General features: G+C 26.9%; 2 protein-coding genes across 5 annotated transcripts; one reads left to right on the forward strand and one right to left on the reverse strand.

Moving 5' to 3' along the window:
* Positions 1-495: 495 nt before the first annotated feature.
* Positions 496-2,361, reverse strand: LOC130669861 (mRNA turnover protein 4 homolog). Its single transcript, XM_057472999.1, has 4 exons — positions 2,202-2,361; positions 1,762-2,066; positions 1,451-1,687; positions 496-705 (listed from the first exon to the last, which is right to left on the reverse strand). Exons 1-4 carry the CDS (start codon positions 2,227-2,229, stop codon positions 556-558), a joined length of 720 nt encoding a protein of 239 aa, XP_057328982.1. The 5' UTR covers positions 2,230-2,361; the 3' UTR covers positions 496-555.
* A 246-nt stretch (positions 2,362-2,607) lies between these two features.
* LOC130669860 (14-3-3 protein zeta) lies at positions 2,608-24,146 on the forward strand. 4 transcript variants are annotated; one of them, XM_057472996.1, is made up of 5 exons: positions 2,608-2,768; positions 16,151-16,458; positions 18,540-18,663; positions 19,747-19,910; positions 20,500-24,146. In XM_057472996.1, the coding sequence occupies exons 2-5, from the start codon at positions 16,159-16,161 to the stop codon at positions 20,653-20,655; spliced, it is 744 nt and encodes a 247-aa protein (XP_057328979.1). In that variant the 5' UTR covers positions 2,608-2,768; positions 16,151-16,158; the 3' UTR covers positions 20,656-24,146. The 4 variants fall into 4 exon arrangements, with proteins under 4 accessions (XP_057328979.1, XP_057328977.1, XP_057328980.1 ...); XM_057472994.1 differs by lacking the exon at positions 19,747-19,910 and adding an exon at positions 19,240-19,403 and having other exon boundaries at positions 2,609-2,768; XM_057472997.1 differs by lacking the exons at positions 2,608-2,768; positions 19,747-19,910 and adding exons at positions 2,886-3,029; positions 19,240-19,403.
* Positions 24,147-25,456: the final 1,310 nt, after the last annotated feature.

Genomic DNA, 25,456 nt, shown 5'->3' on the forward strand with positions numbered 1-25,456 from the left:
TTTTAATCAATTCTTCACCATCAGATATCTCCAATGAGTCAATTGACGTAGCGCTTCTCGGTCTATCATAATTTAAAAATGGTGCAAGTTTAGGATGCATTGGGGGACGTGCTAAAATTTCTGATAACCAGCTATAGACTATCTACAATTAAAATTTATCAGTTTGTAAACTAAATAGAATTTAAATTATTTTTTATTTGTTTTTGTCCTGATAATAAATATTCATAATCTTACCCAAATAAGAGCACAGACTGCGAATACTATAATAGCAACCGGAAAGCCCATTTTGACTCATTCGTCACAAAATTTTAATGAAAAACATCAAAATATTTAATTTTAAGTTTAATTGAAACCACAAATTTTACACAATCAATTTTATTTGTTTTTATATCGCGATAGATTCATTTGTTTAGCCGTTCAAATATTTTTCTTTTGTTTTTGTTTATAATTATGATAATCTCATAATTTAAAATAAATAAATGTTCGAACAAGTAATTATATACAATAAAAAAATGTTTGCTTTTTATTTAAAATTAATAATAACATAAATTATTTTTACGTTTCATTAACAATTTCTGTTTCCATATCTTCTTCCACGTTACCGTTATTATCATCGTTAGTTTTTATTTGTTGATATCCTTTCTTTTTTGAATAGAATCCAAGTGGAACTAATTTGAATGTTGCCAATTGCATACCAAAAAGTTTCTGTAATATTTAATAAATCAGTTAAATGAATTATTTATCAAATAATTAGCGAATTTACATATCTGCTATAAATGTTAATCTACCCAAATTACAACTCTACCCTAGTCCGTAGCTCTTTTAATTTCCGTAAAAACATTAGAATTTTTTTTTTTTTAATTTCACAATCATACTAATAATGATAATTATAAAATATAAAAAAAAGATAAGCTACCCCTTTAGAATTCCCATTAAAATAATTCACTGCAATAAAATTAATTTGATGTTATCAGTAAACAGATTGGGGGCCATTCATAAAATACGTCACGCAAAATTCTACTTTTTTAGACCCCCACCCCTCTTCGTCACGCTATGTCACATTTTCTGCAATCCCCTATCAATATTGCGACAGAAACGACCCCCCTCCCCATTATGACGGAAATATATGCATAGAAATATTTATATATTTACAAATATGAACGCGACTTTCTATCGTAACAAAAAAATAAAATTGAAAAACAACCAAGAAAAATTTGAAAAATTATTAAGCTGCGAACGTCACGTTCTCTTAGACCCCCTCTTCCCCTATAAGTGCGAACGTATTTTATGACCGTCCCCTTAATAATCATCTGTTTTAAAATAAATATACGGAGAGCTATCGGTTAGATATTTTATCTTATTAATTTTATTTGAGTAGACCTATTTATGGTATAAATATTCATATAAATATAAATGCGCAAAATAATTAAAATAAATAATTAGTACTTACTAATATTTTTGCTTGTTCTGGAGTAAGCGGTTGTCCTTTTTTACAAACTTCATAGTCTTTTATCAATGTAACAACTCCTTTTTTTAATGCCGTTGGCATACCAAGTTGTCTTAGATGAGGCTCAATGGCATGCGAAAAATCAGGTAAAGGTCCTTCATGTATTACTATTGTATCAGGAACAATAAATCCTGCTCTAGCATACTCAACTTCTTGATAACTATTCATCCAGCTTATGACCTAAGTATAAAATAAATAAACTACTGTAATAAATTAATTAATTATCATGCTCAGTATCTAAACTAATAACTTACCTTGCTTTTAGATTTATTTGTAAACAATAAACCACATTGTCCGTGTAAACCATTTGCAAGTTTATGGATACCATCTGCAATTTCTTCCTCTGGTGTTTTACCCATACCGACAGCAATTATTTTATTTTTACCAAAAAAAAATCTACTGTCTACCCATTCTTCTCTCAAATCTTTCAACTTATTATTACGCATATTGTGTACAGCAAATACAAATATACGGTCATATTTTTCAACACAATTTCTTACATCATTTATAATATGTTCTTTTAATGCTTTACCTTTTTTACTTGTTTTTGTAAGAGAAACTGTAATCGAAAATTTATAAATTAATAAATAAAAGCATGACAAAAATAGGTTAGTTTCCAATTTAAAAAAAAATTAATTATTCAAATATTTACTACTTGTTTACACAAGCAAAAGAAAAATTAACTTATACTTACTTTTCTTATCCCTTTTTGATTTCGGCATTTTTAATTTTTAATAATGAATATTTTTGAAATCACGCAAAAAATTAAATATTTAAAATTTTAATTTTATCAGCTCGTGTATTTAAAACTTGTAAACCATGTGCTGAACCTCAAAATTACAAATGATAATTTTTCAAGGCGGCGCTACATTTAAATGCTTTTTCAAAATGGCGCTAATTACCCACTGTCATATTAAAATTATTAAATATTTAATCATTCATATAATTATGAATATTTGAAAAAAAATGTATGTTTTCTAAATTTTTATTACCACAAAATTGAATAGTATCGTTAAATAAAATCTAAAATAATAAGTATAACTGCTATGAAGTTTTTTAAAAACTGAGGCGGGAAATTTTAAATAAACGGAAACGCATATAAATTAACATGCGCAGTAAAGATGGCGATTTCCTTGAGTCTCAAAGCAGAAAGCACCATCAGCAGTGCACTGTGTAAAACTATAGTGTAGTGTGAACAGGAGCCGTTGTAATAAACTGAAGCATCGAGATTTTCCAGACCGCTAACTGCACTCGTTATTAGGTGAGTTTATTTAAATAATTATACAATTATGAGTGATATATTATTATTTAAAATAATTTATTAACAAGTGATATATATTAACTAAAAAATAATAAATTTTAATTAATCGTTTGTACGATATATGTCGTATACTAAATTATGTGAAATTGTCGAGACAGCCAAGTGAACCCCGTAGCCATTAAATCTGCCGACGTTACTGTCCCCACAATCTAGTCGCGTCAGTTTGTTTAATCTAAAAACGCCCTTTAAGGCCTTTACAAGGTAATATTTATAATTTTTAACTCATTTTATTATTTCATCACGTATTTAAATTTAATAGTAACCTACAAATAATTTTTTATACATTAATCATTAATAAGAAATAAAAAAAAGAAAAACTTATAGTTTTTTTTTCTTTTTTTTTTATTCCGGTCATGCGATATGAATGCGGCTCGTACGCGAATGACGCACGTTACATTAGAGTAAGAGAACAAGATATAGAGATTGTTAAACGACAAAGATATCCTCTCTTTTTTGATCTTTTATCTTTTTTTAATTCACTATCTCACTTGTTCTCTTTTACTCACTCGTCTGCTACATACGACGGTTGCCATCTTGTTTTGTACGCCGGCGAATTCCAAGACTTTCTCGCTGGCTATTTACGGGAAATAAAATTCTTTAGATATTTTTAATGGCATACTCAGTCGTAATTTTCATTAATTATTTTTTTAAGATTACTACTAAGTATTTAAAATACAATTTTCGATTAATAATATTTTTTAATTATTAAATATATATTTTTTAAATGACGTTATTGGAAACGCACTTGAGGGGAGTGCCCTTGCGCCATGTTGCTTTACTCACCGGCTACTATTAATAATTTATTTAAACATTTAATGTTTTAATAAATTAATTAAACAAAAAAATTTTTTTTTTTATAATTAACTTAATTATTACAGTACAGTATAGAAATTTTTTCAGTTATTTAAATATTTTATTCTGTCAACCCATTTCACCCACGCAATTTTTTTTCATCTCCTTATATGGCGCATAGATTTCTTCAATGTCATGACTTTTTAATTTCATATATTTTACATAAAACTTTTTTGTTTTTTAGATTTATTACTTTTTTTTCGGTCAATCATGACTGAACTCCTATCAAATGATTATATAAAATAAATTACGCCACTGTCTCGCCGGGTTTGCTGTCATTCGGACGTGCTGGATGAACGTGCAATGATGTGCATTGAATTCTCAATAATAAAAAATTCAGCTTTCAATTACGACCTTATAAAGTAGAAATGAATGTTGAAAACAAATATATACATATATATGTGTATGTGCGTCTATGTACATACATACTTACGTAGTATTAACCAATTGAGATAATTTGGCGTGATAATTACTAGTATAGATATTTTTGGCGATAAAGATTTTTATATATTATAAATTGTTAGACATATAGACGAGCCAGGGTCTTTTGGTCTTCCACTTGACGTCGTGATAAAAGATAGTCCAGAGTAATGTAATTTTTTTCTCGTGACCAGCCAGCAGCCTTTGATAAACCAAGCAACCGCTCGTGTGATCGATATATGAGCGTACCACCAGCCCACGCCTTTCTCTCCTCTCTCTACACTATTATTATGTTACTTTACTAATATACCGTTTTGTTAATTAACACCAAAAGCGTTTACAATTTTTTATTATTTTCACTTCATTAAATCATTTGTACTTTTTTGGTTGTTAATCATCCAAACTATTTTAATGATCATTATTTAAAAAAAAAAAACTCGTTTTATAATTACCCAGATACTATACCGTTTAAAATTTTTCAATTATCATTTTAATTGTTATTGAAATAAGTATCAATACTTTTCAACAGTCTATTAATTATTGGACATTGGAAAAACGTTATTTAACTTTAGTTATTTTCTATCTTAAAAAAAAAAAGTCAATTGATTTTTAACAAGTAGAAATAATCAAAGTTCAATTGGTAAATTTTATTTGATTATATATGAATGTAAACGTAGCAGACATACGACAATTTTTTAATTACATATAAAAAAATTAAATAGTTAAAATAATAAAATTTAAAAAGTGCATGTACTGAATTTTGAATTGTCTAAACATGTATTTTTTTATTTTTATTCTATACACATTTTAATTTATTATTTAAAAGTTTTAAAAATTGTCAGATGTCCGCTAACTTTACTATCATTGATCACATTCATTATTATTATTATTTCATTTCAAAAAATCAATATACAGCTGTATCTTCAACTAATATTTCATATTTAATCATTTTTCTTTTTTGACGTGATTCTTTGTTATCTGTATTGTTTTTCGGTCCCATGCAATTTCATTTTTTCGTTCTTACTTTTTGATTGATTACTTTTGCTTCCTTCCAATCTTATAGTTCAATCAATCTTAATATTATTTTTATTATAAATTTATGTCATAAAAATCTACTTATATTTTATAAATTTATGTTAGTCAAACAATCTACTCCTTATATTACTTCCAAAACTAATATTGTATCTATAAATATTGATTCATAAATTTATTTAATTAAAAAAAAAAAAACTTGTTTTTAAAAAGTATATCTACATAGTATTTATACTTTTTACGTTTAAGTTATTGGCTGTGTAAGAGCATCGAACTTGACGTTTGTTAAAAAGCTTCTTCATAGTTCTCTTGTATCTCTTCAATTATCGCGATAAACTCGACCCACATCTTTATATTTTATGAAGAGTGAGTAATAAGTACAGAGGGACTATCAAGACGCGGTGTGTCGCTACACAATATACCAACACGTGACAATGAGTTGACAGCCTCTTAAAGCCCTTCGTCTTGTTGAAATTCATGCTCTTTTTTTATTTCCATTATCATCGAAACAAAATACTTCCTTAATAATAACAAGTATTATTATTATAAAGTCAAATAATCCAAGTCATTTATTTTCAAAATTGATGATTTTAAATTTCAATTTTAAATCAATTGAAAAATCTCTAATAAAAGAAAAAGTAATTTATATTTATATTTTTCTTTTCGTGACCTATTATTCCCAATCTAACGGTAAATCAGTTTCCAGGCGAGCTTACTCTTGCTTTTATTTCCTCTACAATATATATTACTCTTGTTCATTATTATTATTATTATTATTATTTAACACAAAGTAATTTTCACGTTTTATTTTATTTACAACTTTAAAAAAAAAAAAAACATGTATTTTAATACTTGAAAAAATTCAACTTCCTCTTGAATTTTTTATTATCATTTTAAACAATATATTCCTTTTTTCATATAATTGCAATAAATCAGGTCAACTATATACTCTACTTACACCATATTTAGTATTTTAAACATAATTTTTTTTTTTTATATATATATTTATATATTACTGAGTCTATTGTATTTACAGAATTTCTAAACTTTCTGACCATAAAAAACTTGTCATTAATGCCTAAAAAAAATTATTATTTCTAAAATTAACAATAAAATTTATTGTACACAAGAAATGTTTAAGCCACTACACCATACCAGAAAATTTAATCATACATAAATATTGCCGATTAGTGCAAATAACTATACATTAAATTCTTGTTATTTATAATTTACAACAAAATTAAAATAACGAATATATGATAATTGTTGATGTAATATAAGCGGAAGACAAAAAAACGAATTTAGAGCTGTGTATTAGACACGCGATACACTTTGGAGGTTCTCAGTCTTTTTCTATTTCCGTCTCGCTCTCTTCCTCATGTCTCGCGATTGACCGCGTGACTCAGTCATGACGACGTACGTCACGTATAGAATAGAAGAGAGGACAGGAGTACTCACATCACATCAGTACTACATACTGGTTAGATGAGTGTTGTATTATATAGTCTGTGTATATACATATATATTGTTCATGGACACGTCATCCTTAGAATTATGTACCAGTAGGCCCACGCCCCTACACTGCATTTAAATCCCCTTGGTTTTATGCACTCGCGTGGTTTCCCAAATTTTCTAAAATAGGGAAGAAAAAATTTTTTTTTGGTAATACAAATAATTAACATCTATCTCATTCTCGCGCTAAATATATTCCATAAAATGACTCATTATTTAATATTATTTAATGTAATAAATTTAAACATAGCTTAAATAAATTTATTTATTGTAAGCTTGACATCACACGCTATTCCAAGCTGAATGACGCACCAAGAGTTCACTTACGTTTTACGTCCTGTTCAAGTTCTATGCCTGTCTCTAGCCATCGATTTTTTATTTACATTTTATTATTTTTATTTATTCAATTTAAATCCAATGAAACATAAATTTTACTAAAATGAATATCGATAAAATGTTCAAGCAATTGCTAGTTTATTGATATTTTTTTTCTGCTTTTCATTTAATAAATGAAAGTACCATTTTTATTTTTTATTCTTTCTGTTAGTGACAGCATCTTTGATACACTTTTAAGAGTACATATTGTCTGATATTTTAGAAAAAGTATATCATATTACATGATAGAATTTATGATACTATTTCAATATTGTTAGATTAAACGTCATCTTATTTCTATTTATCCTACATGATGCATTAATATATATTTATTTATTATTAAAATTTTTTCCCTTTTTGAAAATAGAAAAATTAATCGAAATAAAAAGAATTTAATGAAATATTTTTTAAAAAATTTATCTTCATTGATAAAAATTCCTGCGATTGAATTTTTGTTATTCAACACTATTTGTCATTAAAATTAATACGTGCTTATTAAGCTTGAATGAATGCTATTAAAAACTTTGAGTCATATTATTTAATTGCTAATATAAAAATAAATGCGAGTAATTTTTAGCAGTAATTGACATGAATTTACTTTTTTATTTTATTTATAATAAACTTGGTTTTAATATTTCGTTGAGTCGTTTTCTCAAGTTTTTTTTTAATCTTTAATGTTAAAAATCAAGTGCTTTTAGGCACTTGGAGATATTATATTTCAAGTATTATAAAGTCTGCAATAATAAAATAATGTCTCGATTCATTTTTTTTCTTACAATTAATATAAGATCTGAGTTGTTCAATTTGAACATTTTTTTGTGGCAGTCAGAAAAATATTTTACATATAAAATCTCATAAAAATTTCAAATTTTAAAAAATTGTGTTTAAATCAATGGAATAATGAAATTATAAAATATTGTAATTTATTTTTTTTTAATTTAAATACACTCGTTAGTTACCAATCTAATCAATCTCAAAATTTAATCAGATATAAGTCATGATAAACTCGTTCGATTGCATCAAGAAAACCTCAAATCGAATGAGTCGTTCACGTGATATTGAATAAAATGAAATTTTTGTATCTTATAATATTTATTATAAAAAATAAAATATATATCTTTATATATTTCTGAGCTTTAAGGGTTTGAAAAGGGTTTAATAATGATGAATTTAGCCTTGAAAACAGTGAGGAATTTTCGAATTAAATCACGGGGTCAATCTCGACTTTATATTAAATAAATAAATAAAAGAAATAAGAAAGCAAGTACATATATATGAAAGAAATAGTACCAAATAATTTTATTTAGTATTCCACACCTAAATATTATTCCATTTTATTGTGTACTCATGTACTGTTTATCGATTTATGCACGACGTCTGGCAGTTAGACATGTTGAAAAGTTCTCTCTATTTATTACTTGCTTCTTTTACATACAAGATTATCTTAAATTTCAATTTTTTTTCTCAACGAATATCTATTCAAAAATTTCCTCGGCAATTTGTTTGAATTCCATTTTACTTTATCTCGTATCGATTTACAAACTTTTGTTATTTTATATTTATTTATTTATTTTTGTGTATTAAAAAGAGAATTTTTATCGTTGATAAAACGCAAATGTGTTTATTGAAAAGCAAAATATCAATCAAACAAAATATTGACGTGCGTCGATATTTAAATCGTTGACCAAATGTGAAGAGAGAAATAAAAATACAGATAACTATTTCCGTAGCTAAAACTAGAGGAAGAGAATGGGAAACGAGAGCTATCGGTTTGTTCATGATATCCGCCCAACCAGCTGCACCTGACGGAATATAGGCTTATACAATACTACAGATTCAGACAATAGTCCGAATGGTTACATAAAACCTCCCATTACTATCATTCATTGATTTGTATATATTTTTTTGTTTTTCAATTTAACTTAATTTCATTTACTTTTTTTCTGTAAAGTGATAAGTAAATCTATCTTTTAATCAAATTACATGAGCACTTCAATTCAATTAACTAAAAAAAGAAAGAAAAATCGCCATGATAAATTCTGATAAACTTGACCTCATATTGGTTTTATCTTTAAAAATACAATTTCGAATTTATATTTAATTAAATTTTATTGCTGCTTAAAAATTTAACACTCAACTCGTCTTATTTCGTCTGGACGTTTTATCGAATTTTAATATTTAATGACCGATAAATTTAATATTTGATTTATGGTCCAGTCATAGCAAATTAACTAATTAATTAATTATATTAATTGATCCATTGATTATAGCTCAATATAAAATTGTAATTAATTTAAGTTAAATCTCAGTGTTCAAACAACACGTGAAAGTGGACTCGCGTGTATTGATGTAGTATATACAAGACGATATTATTGATCGTTTCATTACTAACCTATCGTATATGTGTAGTAGTGTACGTTGGTTCGTTTTCACGAGGACGAAATAGCAACCAGGATAGAAATAAAGGAGTATAGTATGTAGAGGATCGAAGTTAAGCGTACGGTAGTTAAGGTCGATCGAGTTAATATGCGTTTAAATATTTATATAATAATATCACAAATGTATACCTAAGATAATTGGATTTTTTTACCTCTTCTATAAAATTTTTCTGTCCATTCAATAAAATTTTATTTTTTTTTCTCAAATCTTAACTTTCTGAAGTTAATTACCACCAAGTGTTTACTCGATATCAATATTTTATGTATTTGTACTAGTGACCGAGAGCTTACCCGGAAATTTATTTGCATGAGCTACCGGAAAGCTCAATCGATTAAATTTAGTCAAGGGAAAATCCCGGACGATACTCATATTTCAAAAGAAAATAAAAATGAATAGGAATTTTTCAGAAATTTTTTTTATCACTGATTCAATGACGATCACTTGAGTGGAGCAAATGAAAAAAAAAAAAAATATAGAGGAAAAATTCATTTATTTGTAGGAAAAAAAAGAATAGAGCCCTGTTGTTTTTGCAGACATGAAAAAGAGTGGCCCTGGCCTAGAAACTCGTTTTTATTGAAATCCTAGAGCTGTGTTAGAGATGTTGAATATCGATAAACATGTGGACACATGTCAAAGAGATTGACAATATATATGATATTTTATATACACTGAGACTTAATTCAACAATCGTTATTTTCATTCTATAATTTCGTAATATCATCAAATATGAAATAGGGTAGAAGTACCGTTTTTAGCCACTTGAAGGCCAGTTTTGACCACTTAGAAATTTTAAATATAATTTGTAAAATATCCAATGACATGATTAATTTTTTAAATGTGTTCGAAGATACTTTTATCAGACTATTCGAATGAAACTTTTTTTTAATACTTTTTCATTTATTAAAATAAAGTATTAAATGTCCAAAAATGGAGCAGTGGCCACAAATGGTACTTCTACCCTATACGTTAATAGTAATAGAACTTTGTTATAAATATGTAATTATTTTGTTTAAATATTTTACACTAAACCTAACTCATGAATCGAAGTTCTTTACATACTCAATATCTTTCAACTATTATTTATAGATAGAAAAAATTTTAATCAACGGATATCGAGAGATAATGAGGTGTGACTTGAGTTATTAGAAGGACACAATTTAAAATTAATAGATTGAGAAATCTTAAGTATTATTCTTCTTATACATCAATAAGCCGACACTTTATTTCCACTCAGTTCGTCTAGCTGATAAATGAACTGGATAAATCCCGGCACGATTATCATTAGGGAATAAAATTATATCAAGTCCTTGAAAGCTTGAAGCTACAAAAATTTAATCGTAAGTTTATTTCCTAAGCCCTTTGGAAGGATATCATTCAAATCTCAATATCAAGAGTTTTTTTTATTGAATTTCCTATATCCTATCGGATATTCAAGCTCAAGAAATCATAAATATTAAATTTATACAAAATTTTGTTTCTATATGGAGGTTTATGATATTAATTTTCAAAAGATTCGTAGATTTTCGCCCTGAATATAAATTCAATGGACCTTTCAGATCAGATAAAGTGAAAATAAATGTTCTTATTTCTTGTCCCCGTTAACGTACAAAATATTTTTTTAATTGTACATATTTTTATTCATAATCATTTGAATAATATAAAAATGTATTTCATAAAAAATTTGTATGTCGGCCTCTTGAAAAATTTTCAGATCTCCTTTATTCAAAGATGTAAGATAAGATGAGGCCTGAATTTACAATAGGAAAAGTCTATATACACAAGAGAAAATGGTGGCGACTGGTGTACTCTGGTCTTCTTCTAGTATAAAGGAGTAGATGGTGATAAAAGAGAGATAGAGATAAAATGAGTGGTAAATGTTGAGATAGACAACGTAGAGAAGCAAAACCAGAGAAAAAATACATAGGGTTGGGTCTGCAGGGGTTGCGCGCGCAATTTTAACAGATCAATATTTCATTTCCAGCCGTTTCAACAAACCATGTCTTCTTGTTACCATCTTGCTCACTGTCAACCTGTACAAACTATCCCCATAATTACCTCTCACTTTTCACATTACACCATAATTCATAATTATCATCTTCACATGTCTCTTCTTCTTCATTTTTGTTTACTCTTGTAACACTGATTGTTTACCTATAGACTTGCAAAAAAAAAAAAAAAAAAAAAGAAAATTATTAATTCATCACTGTCTTTGAATCACACAATTCAAATCAATAATAACAGTAATAATGAAATCTCTTGAATAACCGACCCACTATCCACTTGCCTTTACAATAAATCTACAGGTATTTAGTCTAGTTTGAATTATAAAAAATTTGCGAGGTTAATGAACACAAGACAAAGTAAAACAAAGCATTGACCTCTTCAACGATTATCACGTAACATAAATTGTATTTGTTAAATGAATCATTTAATTATTGTCAGTTAATTTATTTATTTTGTTGAAAAATTATTTTGTTATTCATCATTCAAATTAATTATAGAGACAAAAAAATTCCAAATGTATGAGTGTGAATGTAGCAGACATCAGACAAATTTAAAATTATAAATAAATAGAGTAAATAATTTTAAAAACGCACTTATCAATTTCAAAATTTTTTTAACGCGCGTTTCTTTTAAATGAATTTTATTAATTATTTACTCTATCTATAATTTTAAATTTGTCTGATATCTGCTACATTTCACATCTGAATGTGTAACAATTTTCTTTTCTTTTTCTTATAAATATCAATGATTATATTAAGTATGTATTCAGCATAATTTAAATAGCTACAGAATATTACTTTAAATAAGTACATATATCATATATCATAAGCCTATTTATATCAAAGCTTAATTTTTCGTACATAAGCGACATACTTGATTCTTAATCCTTGAAAAAAAAGTCTCCAGACAAGTAAAAAAAAAAAAACTGGAGTACAAATGTTTTATTGAGAAAATGAAAGAATGAAGGATAAAAATCACAAGAAAGCTCACAGCAGGAAAAGAAGAATAGTAACATAACGCGATGAATTCAACGGCGTCCCGGGGACGCTGCCCCACCCAACCTCGTTTGATGGCGGCCATGCCGGCACAGATCAATATTTCGGCTCAGACCGAAGACTCACGACTTTAACCAAGTGACAGCGAGCTTACCCGAAAGTTGTTACGAAGTTAACCGAGTTGTTACTCATCCCCACTTGTCGACAGCGTTGCCGGCTCAGTCGTTGTGCGGGAGTGGTCATTGAGGGATGTGTAGAGTCGTAACGCGTGATTGAGGAACAAAAAAAAAAGAACGAGTAGTACGTAAGAATTTTAAGTGATTGACAAATACCGGTATTTTTTTTTCGTTGATGCGAATATTGATTTTACCAATCTCGCTAGCGATATAATTAATATTCCTGTAGACTAAACGTAATTACTTTGGAATTGCGTCGTTGATAATTCTAGTCTGATTTTATAAAAAAAAAAAGCAAGGCACACCTTGACTGACTGACTGACTGACTGACTTGTCTTTCTTGTGATAGCGAGTGAAACCGGAGAAGCACACGCGTCTCCGTTAATTTAATTAAGTATTTATTGTACAAAGGATTTTTAAAATAGGTAAGACTTAGTTTTTTTTTTAATTTTTACCTATTACTTGATATATTTATATGTACTATATTTAATAAAATATTAACGTACATGTATAATCTGGGCATTGTATTTTTATAACGAGACTTATTAAAAGTCTAAGCTTGCCGTTGGCCTCTGCTGCCGCTACTTAACATCCGGCGCGCTATTCTTGTCTTTTGTAACCCTCTTCATAAGCACATTCTTCCCTTTTATTACTTCTCTTCATTCGTTGATACGTATTTTTCTTCTTATTTTATATTTATATATATATATACACATATATATATATTTTTTTATTTCCGTTCCTACTTCACAAGCTGCCCTCAGAGTTTCTCCGTAACGAGCTATCGATCCTCGTTGAGTCTACGACGCAAAAAATCTCATCGCGTACTACCTCTGCATTGGCGCAATGTCCGTTAACACAATCACCTACGTTTCTTTTTTTTATTGCCATTTACTGTATTACGGACTGCTTATTTTTATAATTCTAAAAAAAAAATTAATTAATTAAAATAATAAATTATTAGTAATTTTCTAATAGAAACTTTAATTGCTCGAATACTTCTTTTTTTAAATGCAGCCACATGTGGCGCCACTCAAAAATTTAACCTCAAATATTTTAGTTAATTTACTAATTATTTTTGCTAATTTAATAGATTGTCATGAGTGATGAGTGTGAATGTAACTGACAAGTGAGAATTTTTTAATTTTTTGAATAAATGAATAAAAATTTAAAAATGCGTATTTAGATCAAAGAAAAATTAATACGCGCATTTTTTTAAATTTCACTATTTAAATTAATTAATTTATTTATTTAAAATTTATAAATTGTCTGATGTCTGCTACATTCACACTCATTGATAAGTGACGTTTAAATTATTATTTTTTTGTGGAAAAGCTGAAGTCTGAGGTTCAAATATTTAATTTAAATAATTTTATTTTTTTAATAAAGTTGATGTACTATGTAATTAATTATCATAAATATTAGGCACAGATCGAAGGTATTGACTATAAAACAAACGTAGGATTTATTCAAGGCCATTGAGTATTCCCGACACTGAATTGTTCAAGTCGTTAGGAATTCGTGTCGAGGTCTGATGATGACATTGAAGTGACTTTCTCGAGGAAACTCTTGTGTCTTGAACTTCTCATTAAATTAACTTTTTATTTTAGCCTAACAATTTAACTAAAAAACATTCATACAATATTACATATATCATCGTTTTCAAGAAACACGACTACTGATACTGATAGATAAAAAAAACCTGATAAAATATTTTATCTAAAGTTCGTGGTAAATACAAGGAACGAAATAATTAATTAAAGTTACACTTTGTTTTTAAACTATTCAAAACGGATGTAAGTGTATTTAATTATCTGATAAATCCACAGCTGAGTTAATACATGTTAATTAATACATTAATTGATAAATTTATAATTTTATAAAAGGAGTCGAGTTAAAGTTTTACTTAGCGTTTGTTAAATTTTTTATGTCTTAATTGCCAGACACTTGTCTCAGAACTGGCAACACTGACATACATTCGGCAACGTTGTACTTTGATCCTCATAAAATCTAACAGTCGCACCAGGTGACCGTGTAGTAAAATATTGAAATATAGAACACGAATTTCATAATTAATCGCACTATGATAACGTTTTATTCAGCACCCTACGTTATACATTATCATCATTACCACGTAATCAATTGCTGAGGTAGATAAAATATTTGTAATATGTAAGAAACTAGAAAAAAAGTGTAATAATACATACATAGCAAGAGAGAGAGATAGGGAGAAGAGCCAGCAATGAAGTTGATAATGAACTTTTTTATGTCAAGTGTAAATGAAGCAGTAGCCCTGATCGAGAACTAAATGAAATAGAACGTATATTACAATCTGAGAATCGTTCTCATTCTGAATGTTAACCGGAAGTGAATGAATAAAACCGGATATAACATACTCGCACCCTTCTCTATCTCATACATGTAATTTACGTTTTATACAATTGCTTAAATATTAAAATATATTTATTTAAGATATTTTATATTTGAGAGAGCAATTGTTGAAAATAATTATTAATTTAATATTTAATGGAAAAATTGAAATAATTATTTTTTAAAATTACAATTATGTTTTTTTAAATTTATTCGTTCTTGAACTATTTGAGACGTCACTATAGTTACTTTGTCCGTTAATTATTTATCTAGTGGTTTTGATAGATAAAAAATTTTGGAAGTTTGTAAATTAACTCGAGGTCAATTCAATTCATAAGTAAATATTGTAATAATAAACGTTGTTTTATAATTTAAATGGTTGAGTAGGTGTAGTACGTTGGGTTCCTGCTTTATTCTTCATTTCCTTGCCAAAGTTATTATATATATATATTTATTGTATTATATCATATTAGTGTACAACTCAAGAATTTGATTGAATACCAGGAGAATTTATACTGTAGATAAAGATAATTGAAGATCAATCATTATTAGGATCCGATGAATAATTATTTTATTGAGATAATTTTTCATTGAATTATTTAATTAACGAAAACTAATTATCTGCCATCAAGGTTGATGTTATTAGTCACGCTTATGCAAATCGTGTCTTGCCTACTCGGTCGTCCCTTTAATTTGTACAATTTTCGTCATGCAATATTATAGAAACAATAGAGTAGAGCATTAAAAGATGTTCAATAGATTATAATTCTTAAGATATAGCTTAAGATTTTTAAATTCAAACTGAGAAAATAATTTTAACAAAGAAAAATCGTTGAAAAAAAATGTAATCAATAGAAACTAAAATATCTTTTCATCTGTTCCAAGTAAGAGAACAATTTTTTTTAAGTTAAACTGATGATTTATGTCAGTCGAGACTGTATTAGTTTGAAGATCCGACAAAATTAGTCAGGTAAAAAAATCTTGGCACCTACTTAGCATACAAATGCTTTTTGTGATTTTAGAAAATTTTAAAATGTTCCCTAGGATTTTATAAATTCAAAACTAAATATCAGCCGACGAGTTTTTAAAGAATTTTAAATAAAATTGAATTTTTTTAGTTAATTTATTTATTTATTTTTTTTTACAGCTGACACAATGTCTGTGGACAAAGAAGAATTGGTGCAGCGTGCAAAGCTCGCAGAGCAAGCAGAAAGGTACGATGACATGGCAGCAGCAATGAAGGCAGTAACCGAGACGGGGGTTGAATTGTCAAATGAGGAAAGAAACCTACTGTCCGTTGCTTACAAGAATGTCGTTGGTGCGAGACGTAGCTCGTGGAGAGTAATATCCTCAATTGAGCAAAAGACCGAAGGCTCTGAGCGTAAACAGCAGATGGCCAAGGAATACCGGGAAAAGGTTGAAAAAGAATTGCGTGAGATCTGCTACGATGTATTGGTAATTTATTTTCATTATTTATTCTTCTAAACAGTTTCTCTATTGATCATATTCCCTATTATACAAAACTTCATTTTTTTCGTCCCTTTAAAAATTTTTATTTTTTACATTTTCATCGTGTGCTATTTATAAATAATCATTAATATATTTATCGATTAATAACTAAAGAATAAAAACAAGAAGAAAATATAAAAGATTATCAAATAATCATTAAATTACGTTGACCATTAAATAAAAAAAAATGATATTTTTATCATTAATGTGTCGGTGGTTAATTATAATTATAAGTATGACCATGACATACAATAGAGTAATATTTGTCAACTAAAGTATTAAATACAAAAGATATTTAGTAACGACAATAATAATAATAATAATAATATTTGAACAATTAGTATAGTTAGGGTATGTATACACACATTGCTGTTTATTGTTTACACAATTGCTATATAATATTCTCAAGGTTCACTTACAATAAAAATATATACATTAATGTACACTAATTTCTTATTTTATAATTTACACAGTACGATAATTTATCACGTCAAAAAAAAAAACACACAATATGTTTAATGTCATAGCATTTGATATATTTCATATTATTTAACTATAACATCTCTTGATAACTCACGATGACTATTTATTTAATATTTATATATATTTAAGTGAAATACATTAATGTCTTAATGCAATATAATTTTGCAAAATACTATTAAATAAAACTTGTTATTTTACACTTGGTAATTTGGATTACATCCAAAATTTTTAAGTTATTTGGCAAAGTTATCAACTAAATGTCTAGTTTTGTTTTCGAATAAATTAACATCAGTTATAAAGTTTATTTAATCATTACACAAGTATACAATTACTTAAAATTTATTTAAAAAATTATATAATCAGTCACAAATAAAGTTTCAATATTTTTTATATATAAATAAATTTACAATTAGTAGCCAATTAAATAAAAAAATTTAAGCTTTTTAGAAACTAAAATTATTACAAACAATAAACAGTAAAAAAATAAAGCTGGATCATCTTTCTTGTTCTAAATACCGAGAGAGATCTTTAGAAGTTAAGACAACAAACAAAAAAAAAGTCGCGTATTGAATTTCTCAATTGGGTCAATTACCGATACCTGAGCTTGATCCTCATCGAGATCAAATAAACGTATAAAAATAAACGCCATAAATAAAAAATAAAATATTTATTATGAAGATAATGAAGTGAAAAAGAAAAAATGATAATTTTAATATAACGATGAGTCGTTTATAATCGGAATGCGGAAATTAATAGGAAATGAAAGAGGAAGTGGTTGGCGCACCTCAACGGTTCTTGCTCAATCATTGAGTACCTACTGACTTCTCAATTCAAGTACTTAAAAATTTGAATGAATGGATATTTTATTTAATGTCAAATTATTTTATGAAATATTTTATTTTTATTTTTTATTGCTTAATAAACATCATAAAAATTATATATTAATAAAAATAACTATCAACCTGTACTAGATTCGAATATAAAGTACTAATTGGATGAAACTACAAACAAGTTTTACTTTAACTAAACTCAGGTACTCAACGAGAATTAATCAAATGTAATTAATAATTAAACTCTATCCTCGTTATGTGCAAAGCTTATCTGCAGTTGTATATGAATACGTAATATACATGCGGTTTAATATTGCGCGTTTGAGCTTTTAATAAACAACATGTTTACGTCATTGTTTGACGGATAACAAATATATTTAACTCATGCATAACTTTTATTAATTATTCATGCGTATTAACTACAAAAAAAATGTTTAACGAGTATTAAATGAATTTACTCTATTGTTATATAAATATGTTTTCTTTTTTTATCAAAATATATTATACAGTATTACATAAGAATTAAAAATAATTGACTAATTGTTATTATCGAAACGTTCTTGTTTCCTGTTTTACGAGACCAAGCAATTAAGTTTTGATATTTACTCATTTGTAACTTGATATTATATTTTATTATCAGTTTTGTCGAATTAGATTTTAAATTTTATCACAAATAATAGATTAAATTATTATTTATTTATTTATTTTTTCCAGGGTCTTTTAGATAAATACCTGATCCCCAAGGCCAGCAATGCCGAAAGTAAAGTATTTTACCTCAAGATGAAGGGCGACTACTACAGGTATCTCGCGGAAGTAGCAACTGGTGAAACCAGAAACGGTACTTATTAATTTTTATATATATTTATATGTGAATATTTTATATATTTTTTATTTATCAACACATTTATCAATTACATTTTTTATTTTATTTAATTTATGGAACAGTTATTTGATGGCATTTGAAAAAAAATTTTTCTTTTTACATGATATTTTTAAATTATTAAAAATATTGTTCGATAATTTATTTTAGTAACTATTGAAGCTTAAATCAATGAAATTTTATTTTAAAATACATAAATTCCGTTAAAATCAATTTCATTCTATTTGTAAATGAATATATGGCTATTCTCTTTTTGTAATGTATATATATATATATATATATATGAAATAATGAGGAAGTAGAGTAAATGAAATTGACTTAACACTTTGCGTGACTTTATCAATAAAAGCTAAAATGAAAGCTATAGAAGTGGTTGATAAAAATAATTAAATAAAATATTAATGGATATATGTGTGTGTGTGTGTGTGTTGCATGGATTGCTGATACTTAATTAACATCAATAGTAATCAATAAAAAAAAATATATATATATATTTATAAATCCATCCACTATACTAAATTATTGCACGTACAGCCGTCGTAAATGACAGCCAGAAGGCATACCAAGATGCCTTTGAGATCAGCAAGGAGAAGATGCAGCCTACCCACCCAATCAGGCTAGGTCTTGCGCTCAACTTCTCAGTCTTCTATTACGAGATCCTGAACTCGCCAGACAAGGCGTGTCAACTGGCCAAACAGGTATTATATTGGCTACTTTATTAACACTTTGCTGTCATTTTAGGTCGTCAATTATTATACTTTACCTAAGAAATTGACAAAAGAAACATTGAATGAGGATGGTGAAATGGTGCAATGAGAAGAAATCTACGTGATAATGGAGACATTGCTTTGCTTTAAAAATAAATTATAGTATTACTTTTTTTTCCCCAATAATTCATTTGTCTTGCTCGGTTTGACGTGTTCTTTGTTATTTTTTATTAATCCACTAATTGACATTAACGATTACAATTATTCTGAAAAAATATTTCTTTTTTATGTCAATTATTAATTATCATTTTCTTTGTCGTAATTTGCGTTACAGCGGTGGTTGAGGATTCACAAAAGGCATATCAAGAAGCGTTTGACATAGCAAAAGCAAAGATGCAGCCTACACATCCCATTAGGCTTGGTCTTGCCCTCAACTTCTCCGTTTTTTATTACGAAATTATAAATTCCCCAGCCAGGGCTTGCCACTTAGCTAAGCAGGTTCGGTCAAACGTTTGGGTTTGCTGTTTTAACTAAAAAAGATTTTATTTGCTTGATTAAAAATTTTTTTTTCGGATAACTACTATTTTATTGAAAGCATTGTCGAAATATCCAGTGATGTCTCCGTTGTACTACTAACTATCCTCTGATATTACAAAATATTAAAACCAATTAATTAGATTACAATTACAAGAATTAAAAAAAATATCATTTGTGGTGTGAATAATATCGTAATGGCATATAATGTTCATTAATATTTCTTTAATGTCCTTTATAAACGTCATCATTATTATTACTTATTATTCTTTTAATAAATTACTGTCAATTAATTTTATTTCTTAATGATTAAATATATGTTTATAAAATATATTTCATTAAGAAAATTGTGTGACCATGATAAGCTTCTTACGGTACATAATTACTTTTTAAATAGCTAACATACTATAAAAAAAAACTTTGAGTATGATAATAACAGTAATAAATTTATATAATATAATTAATAATAATGAGTGATTTCTATACTTGTTATTAATAATTATAAAAAAATATATAGATGTAAACAACAGTATACATGGTTAATATTTTTTAGGCGTTCGACGACGCGATTGCGGAATTGGACACACTGAACGAGGACAGTTACAAAGATTCCACACTGATCATGCAGTTATTGCGCGATAACCTCACGCTCTGGACAAGCGACACACAGGGTGATGGAGATGAACCACAGGAGGCTGGCGACAACTAACCCTCCTAAGATTAAGTCCTACCTTTCTTAACCTAATAAATAAAAAAACATCCTATTCTCTATCGTTATCCCCCGCCCTTGTTCCCATTCCTTAAAGAGCTCATGAATCATTAGTCCTAACCATTTATTATAAATCGTTCCATTTCACCAAATCCTAATCATTTTTCGCGCAATTCCTGTTCTCTAGACAACACTACTACTATAACAACTATTACCATCATCATCTTCATCATCATCATCATTATCATCGTCATCATAATCATCATCACCTAATTACCGATGCTGCGACTTTGTTCAACTGTTCCTTCTTGAATTTTATTTTTAAAAATATCATTGGCGGACGAACTTATATTTCTCCCAAATTAAATTATTGAACAAATGTAAACATTAAATAACAGCAGAATTAACATCAATATTAATTTAATATCGTTATTTCGCAATGTATTGTATCCTTGAATGCGTGCGACGAGGCTAAAAAAAATACTAGGGAGAAAATATTGATCTATATTATTACTCTCTCTTCTCTTTCTTACTCTTTTGTTTACCTTAAGAAGAACACTCTACACAACTATAAGTGGGTCAAATAATTTATTAATTATCATCATCATCATCATATAATCGTCATCAATTTAAGGTCACGTCGTCGTAAAAAGGAAAGAATAGATATTATTAAACTTTCATCTTCAAATAATTTATTTCCATCAACAAATACGAGAGTAGCGACGATGACCAAAAAAAAACTACGAGAATAAGGTACCAACAACTATCAAGATTACTTGTGACGTAGGACCATTCGTAAATAAAAAAACTTCAAGAGCTAGAGTATAATGACAGCCAACAATAAAATGTTGAGTTGAGAAGATTGAGTTAAAAAAAAGAAAGAAGAAAGAATAAATAAATGAAGAATCGTAAATTAAACGAAACAAATATTAAGGATTGTTTCGTGTCTTAAATGTAATATTGTTGACACGCTGACAAGTTTTATTGTTAACTTGAATTACAAGTGAATTAAAGAGAAACAAAAGAGAAAGATTATTTGAGAGAAGAGAATAAAATTTCCAATGGCAGTATAATTAAAGGAGGACAATTGAACAATTGTATATTGTCGCTAAATTCCATCTACTATTTATTTGATTCGTCGGTTAACATTTAACAATCAAGTGTGTGTGTAATAGAGAACTGAAGAAACCGAAGATTGATAAAAAAAATCAACATTAAAAAATAAAAACAGGAAAAATGAAAACAAGTTGAATGAAAAAGGAAGATACACGCATCAATTTACTATATTATAGCCAGTCGTCATTAAATTAAAATTCACATTTTCTAGCGAGTACAATATTATTATTATTATTATTATTATTAATATTATTATTACGAAGGAAAGAGCGCATGAGGAGAAAGCAGAGTAAACTAAAAAAAATTACATTAAGTTATTTAAGTTCCAATGTAACATCAATGGTAACTTTAATTTATTGTTATTTTATTATTTTTTTTTTAATTTGACTCACATAAAAAAAACTGACGATTATATCGTTAAAAAAAAAGTACGTCTTTTTCTCTCGTATTCGCTTTCCTTCCTCATTTTTTTCTTTTTTTAATTTTATTTATAATTTATTTCCATCACCATCAACGTTCGCCTCTTTGATAGACACTTGAAACAAAATAAATCACAATAATAATTTAAAACAATAAAATAAATAAACAAAAGCACATTTACATACATAAATATATTTAATCTTTCTTTTTTTTTTCTTTTTCATCTACCAATACAATACAGAGTGAGTCCTGGAATAATTAATAACATAAAGTATTGATTTTTAATGACAATTGCATAAATTAATAATAATAATTATGCCGCAAGAGTTGTGAGGCATTGTGAACTGATACTATCATTCTCATGATTGTTATCCTCTTTCTCCCCAATGAAAAAAAATTTGTATTATTGATAATACGAGAGTAAAAAAAAGAAAAATAAAATATTAAAATCCATTTGTCATTTTCTCCGGATTGTATGTCCTCATTAATTATCTTTTTATCCATTTAATATTAATCTCAATTTCCATTCTAACTTTATATAATAACAAGAGAAATACAAAAGATAACAAAATATTTAACATGCCGGAGATTATTAATATTTAATCATTTAATAATTCGTGTTATTGTTCAAGAATAATGTGAGGTCGAGAGAGGATAAAAGTGAAATCATGTAAAATTGTATGTTGTACATTTTTGTTAAAAAAAAAAAAAAAAAAAACCAAAAAAAAAAAATGATGTTCTGGTTCTTCTCGCTTTTTCATTCAATTTGTTTGTTTGACACTTTTTTTAAACATTTTTTATTTAAATTATATATACTTTTTTTTTCTTTTCTTTACATATAAGTTACAACTTGTCGATATTACATTAGCAAAATTTATCGATTGATTCAGTTGCTCTCATTTTCTGGGTAAATAAAAACTAATATATATATATATATACATATAAAATATATTTAAGATCACAAAAAATGGAGACGATCCTCAAACATCCGCAGTCGGAAAGACGCGTGTTCGTTTAAATGGTGAGAAAACATTTTTTTATTTTAATACAAATAAACAAAAAAAAAAAAATATGTACTACAAAATTACGCGAATTAAAATCACCGGCAATTCATAAGTCAAGTGTTGTATAATAAAGGAAAAAAATATTAAATTAAATAAAATCATACATATTTAATGTCCTTCCAATTTAAGCAGCGATTTCGAGAGAAAAAAATATATATTATAAATATATATTTATCAATATAAATTAAAACTAAATATTTGTATGTTACTTGTAATTGTCATCTAACAATACATTAAATGTATTGCATACGTAATTAATTACACTTGCATTAAAATAACATGTCAAAGAAATTTTGAAACAATTTAAATTTAATCAACGAGCGCTCTTTCTCTGTCATGCATTTATGTGTATATTTCAAACAAAAAATTAATATTATACATTTGGATAAACGTTTTACTGTCGTGTTGATATTTTTAAATGTTGTGTCGCTGTCTGTTCAAAGTACAGAAAAAAAATTGGTTAATTAATATGCCAAGCGAACAAGACAATTAAAATTGCATATACGTGTGCCTATCAGGCTATTTCATATTGATCACTTTTTTTTTTAATGTTATAAATAATTTTCTTATTAAAAACGATGCTTATTTATTAATTTTTATTTTAGTCTCAATTAATTTTCATTTGCATTCCATTTTTCTTATTTTACATCATCTTTATTTTTTTATTTTATTTTTTTTTTTCAATTTGAAAGAATAGTTAGTTGAAAAAGTATGTGAATGAACGTACTTTTTTATCATCATTTCAACAACTCACGGCACTTTCTTGACACAAAACCAACAATAACAACAAAAGAGAGGAATTAATGATAACAAAAAAAACTCGAAGAAAAGAGTTTAACATCATCTTTACCCAAAAAAAAAAATTACTTTCGTCCTCCCTTATATCCCAATTCCTAAATTACGTTGTTCTATTTGTATTTATCATCAATCATCGTAATTGTAAATTATAATTATTATAAACGTTTACACGAAATAATAAATTCTGATAAAATGTCTAAAAAAAGTAAAAAAAAAAAAATTAAAATCGTTACGAACCATTAATCCAATATGACAATTGTCCTCAAAAAGTTTCAGGATTTGCATGAAAAATATTTTTATTACATTTAAAAAAAAGGAAAGATTATTATTATTAAAGTATTTAAATTAATAGCTCTATTGGAAGAGGCATACGTTCTATATTAAATAATTTATAAATTCGCATTAGTTTATTAACAACATTATTGATACGATAAGCAATTAGTTATATTATTAACTTATTAATTAATGTTGTAAGTTGTTGATTACTTATTTATTTTCTTTAACTTATTGCAGAATACTTGCATATATGTATTAATGATATATATGTAGTTGTACATGTATGTGCCTTTTTCAACATGACGGGCCTATTTAATAATTATGACGATAAAAATGCTATACAATTTTTGCACAATTTATACGTATTGTCTATAATGAGGGTATTTATATTCATTCATAAATCATTTACAATAATCAAAGGATAAAGTTGTATAAAAATTTTTATATTTATTATTTTTAATATTTAAAATTAAATATTACAAAATAGTATATTTTGTAGCAAAGGATATAAGACAAGTTCAGATGTGTATATCACAAAATCTTAAATTGCGTTTCATCTCGTACTATATTTTTCATAATTACTTGCATTGAAACCTGGAGATTAAATGTCTGGAGCCAGTTGGAATGAGATAATTTATGACCAGTAGCGCATCGAGTAGTTAAACTGTCAACGTGTACCAAAAAAATCAAATTATAATAACTGCAGCATAAATAACTAGTGACTTAGTAATAGTAATAAATGAGATTTTAAATAATAATTCTATTATTATTATTATTTTTAATTTTATATAATTAATAGTAAAATGCCAAAATTTTGAGTTTTCATTAAGAGGATTTGCCATCTATTCTCATTCTCACACACATGGGAACAAACGAAACGGTCATCGTTGCGCTTACATTAGCAAATGGAAATTTAAAATGAGCCGTTCTCAGATATTAACTGAAATTTTCGAACAAGAAGCATTTCATTCGATAAATAATAACTACGCATCGAATGAAATATTTTATTTAATGATTTGGGTCTTTATCTATGAAAACGGTTCATTGGAAAATCACCTATTTCAATCTCTTGAAGAGCACAATCTACATCATTAAAATACTTAGTCGTTTTAACTGTACACATAAAA

Source organism: Microplitis mediator, chromosome 6 (assembly GCF_029852145.1).
Source record: "Microplitis mediator isolate UGA2020A chromosome 6, iyMicMedi2.1, whole genome shotgun sequence".
NCBI classification, from domain to species: Eukaryota; Metazoa; Arthropoda; class Insecta; order Hymenoptera; family Braconidae; genus Microplitis; species Microplitis mediator.

Excerpts from the sequence above, each read along its gene's own strand:
- LOC130669861 (XM_057472999.1), bottom strand. The coding sequence starts at position 2,229 with ATGCCGAAATCAAAAAGGGATAAGAAAA. Across the intron at positions 1,688-1,761 it reads CAAATAAATCTAAAAGCAAG|GTCATAAGCTGGATGAATAG; the intron begins GTAAGTTATTAG and ends TTTTATACTTAG. Across the intron at positions 706-1,450 it reads CAGAACAAGCAAAAATATTA|AAACTTTTTGGTATGCAATT; the intron begins GTAAGTACTAAT and ends TAAATATTACAG.
- LOC130669860 (XM_057472996.1), top strand. The coding sequence starts at position 16,159 with ATGTCTGTGGACAAAGAAGAATTGGTGCAGCGTGCAAAGCTCGCAGAG. Across the intron at positions 18,664-19,746 it reads AACTGGTGAAACCAGAAACG|CGGTGGTTGAGGATTCACAA; the intron begins GTACTTATTAAT and ends TTTGCGTTACAG. Across the intron at positions 19,911-20,499 it reads CTTGCCACTTAGCTAAGCAG|GCGTTCGACGACGCGATTGC; the intron begins GTTCGGTCAAAC and ends AATATTTTTTAG.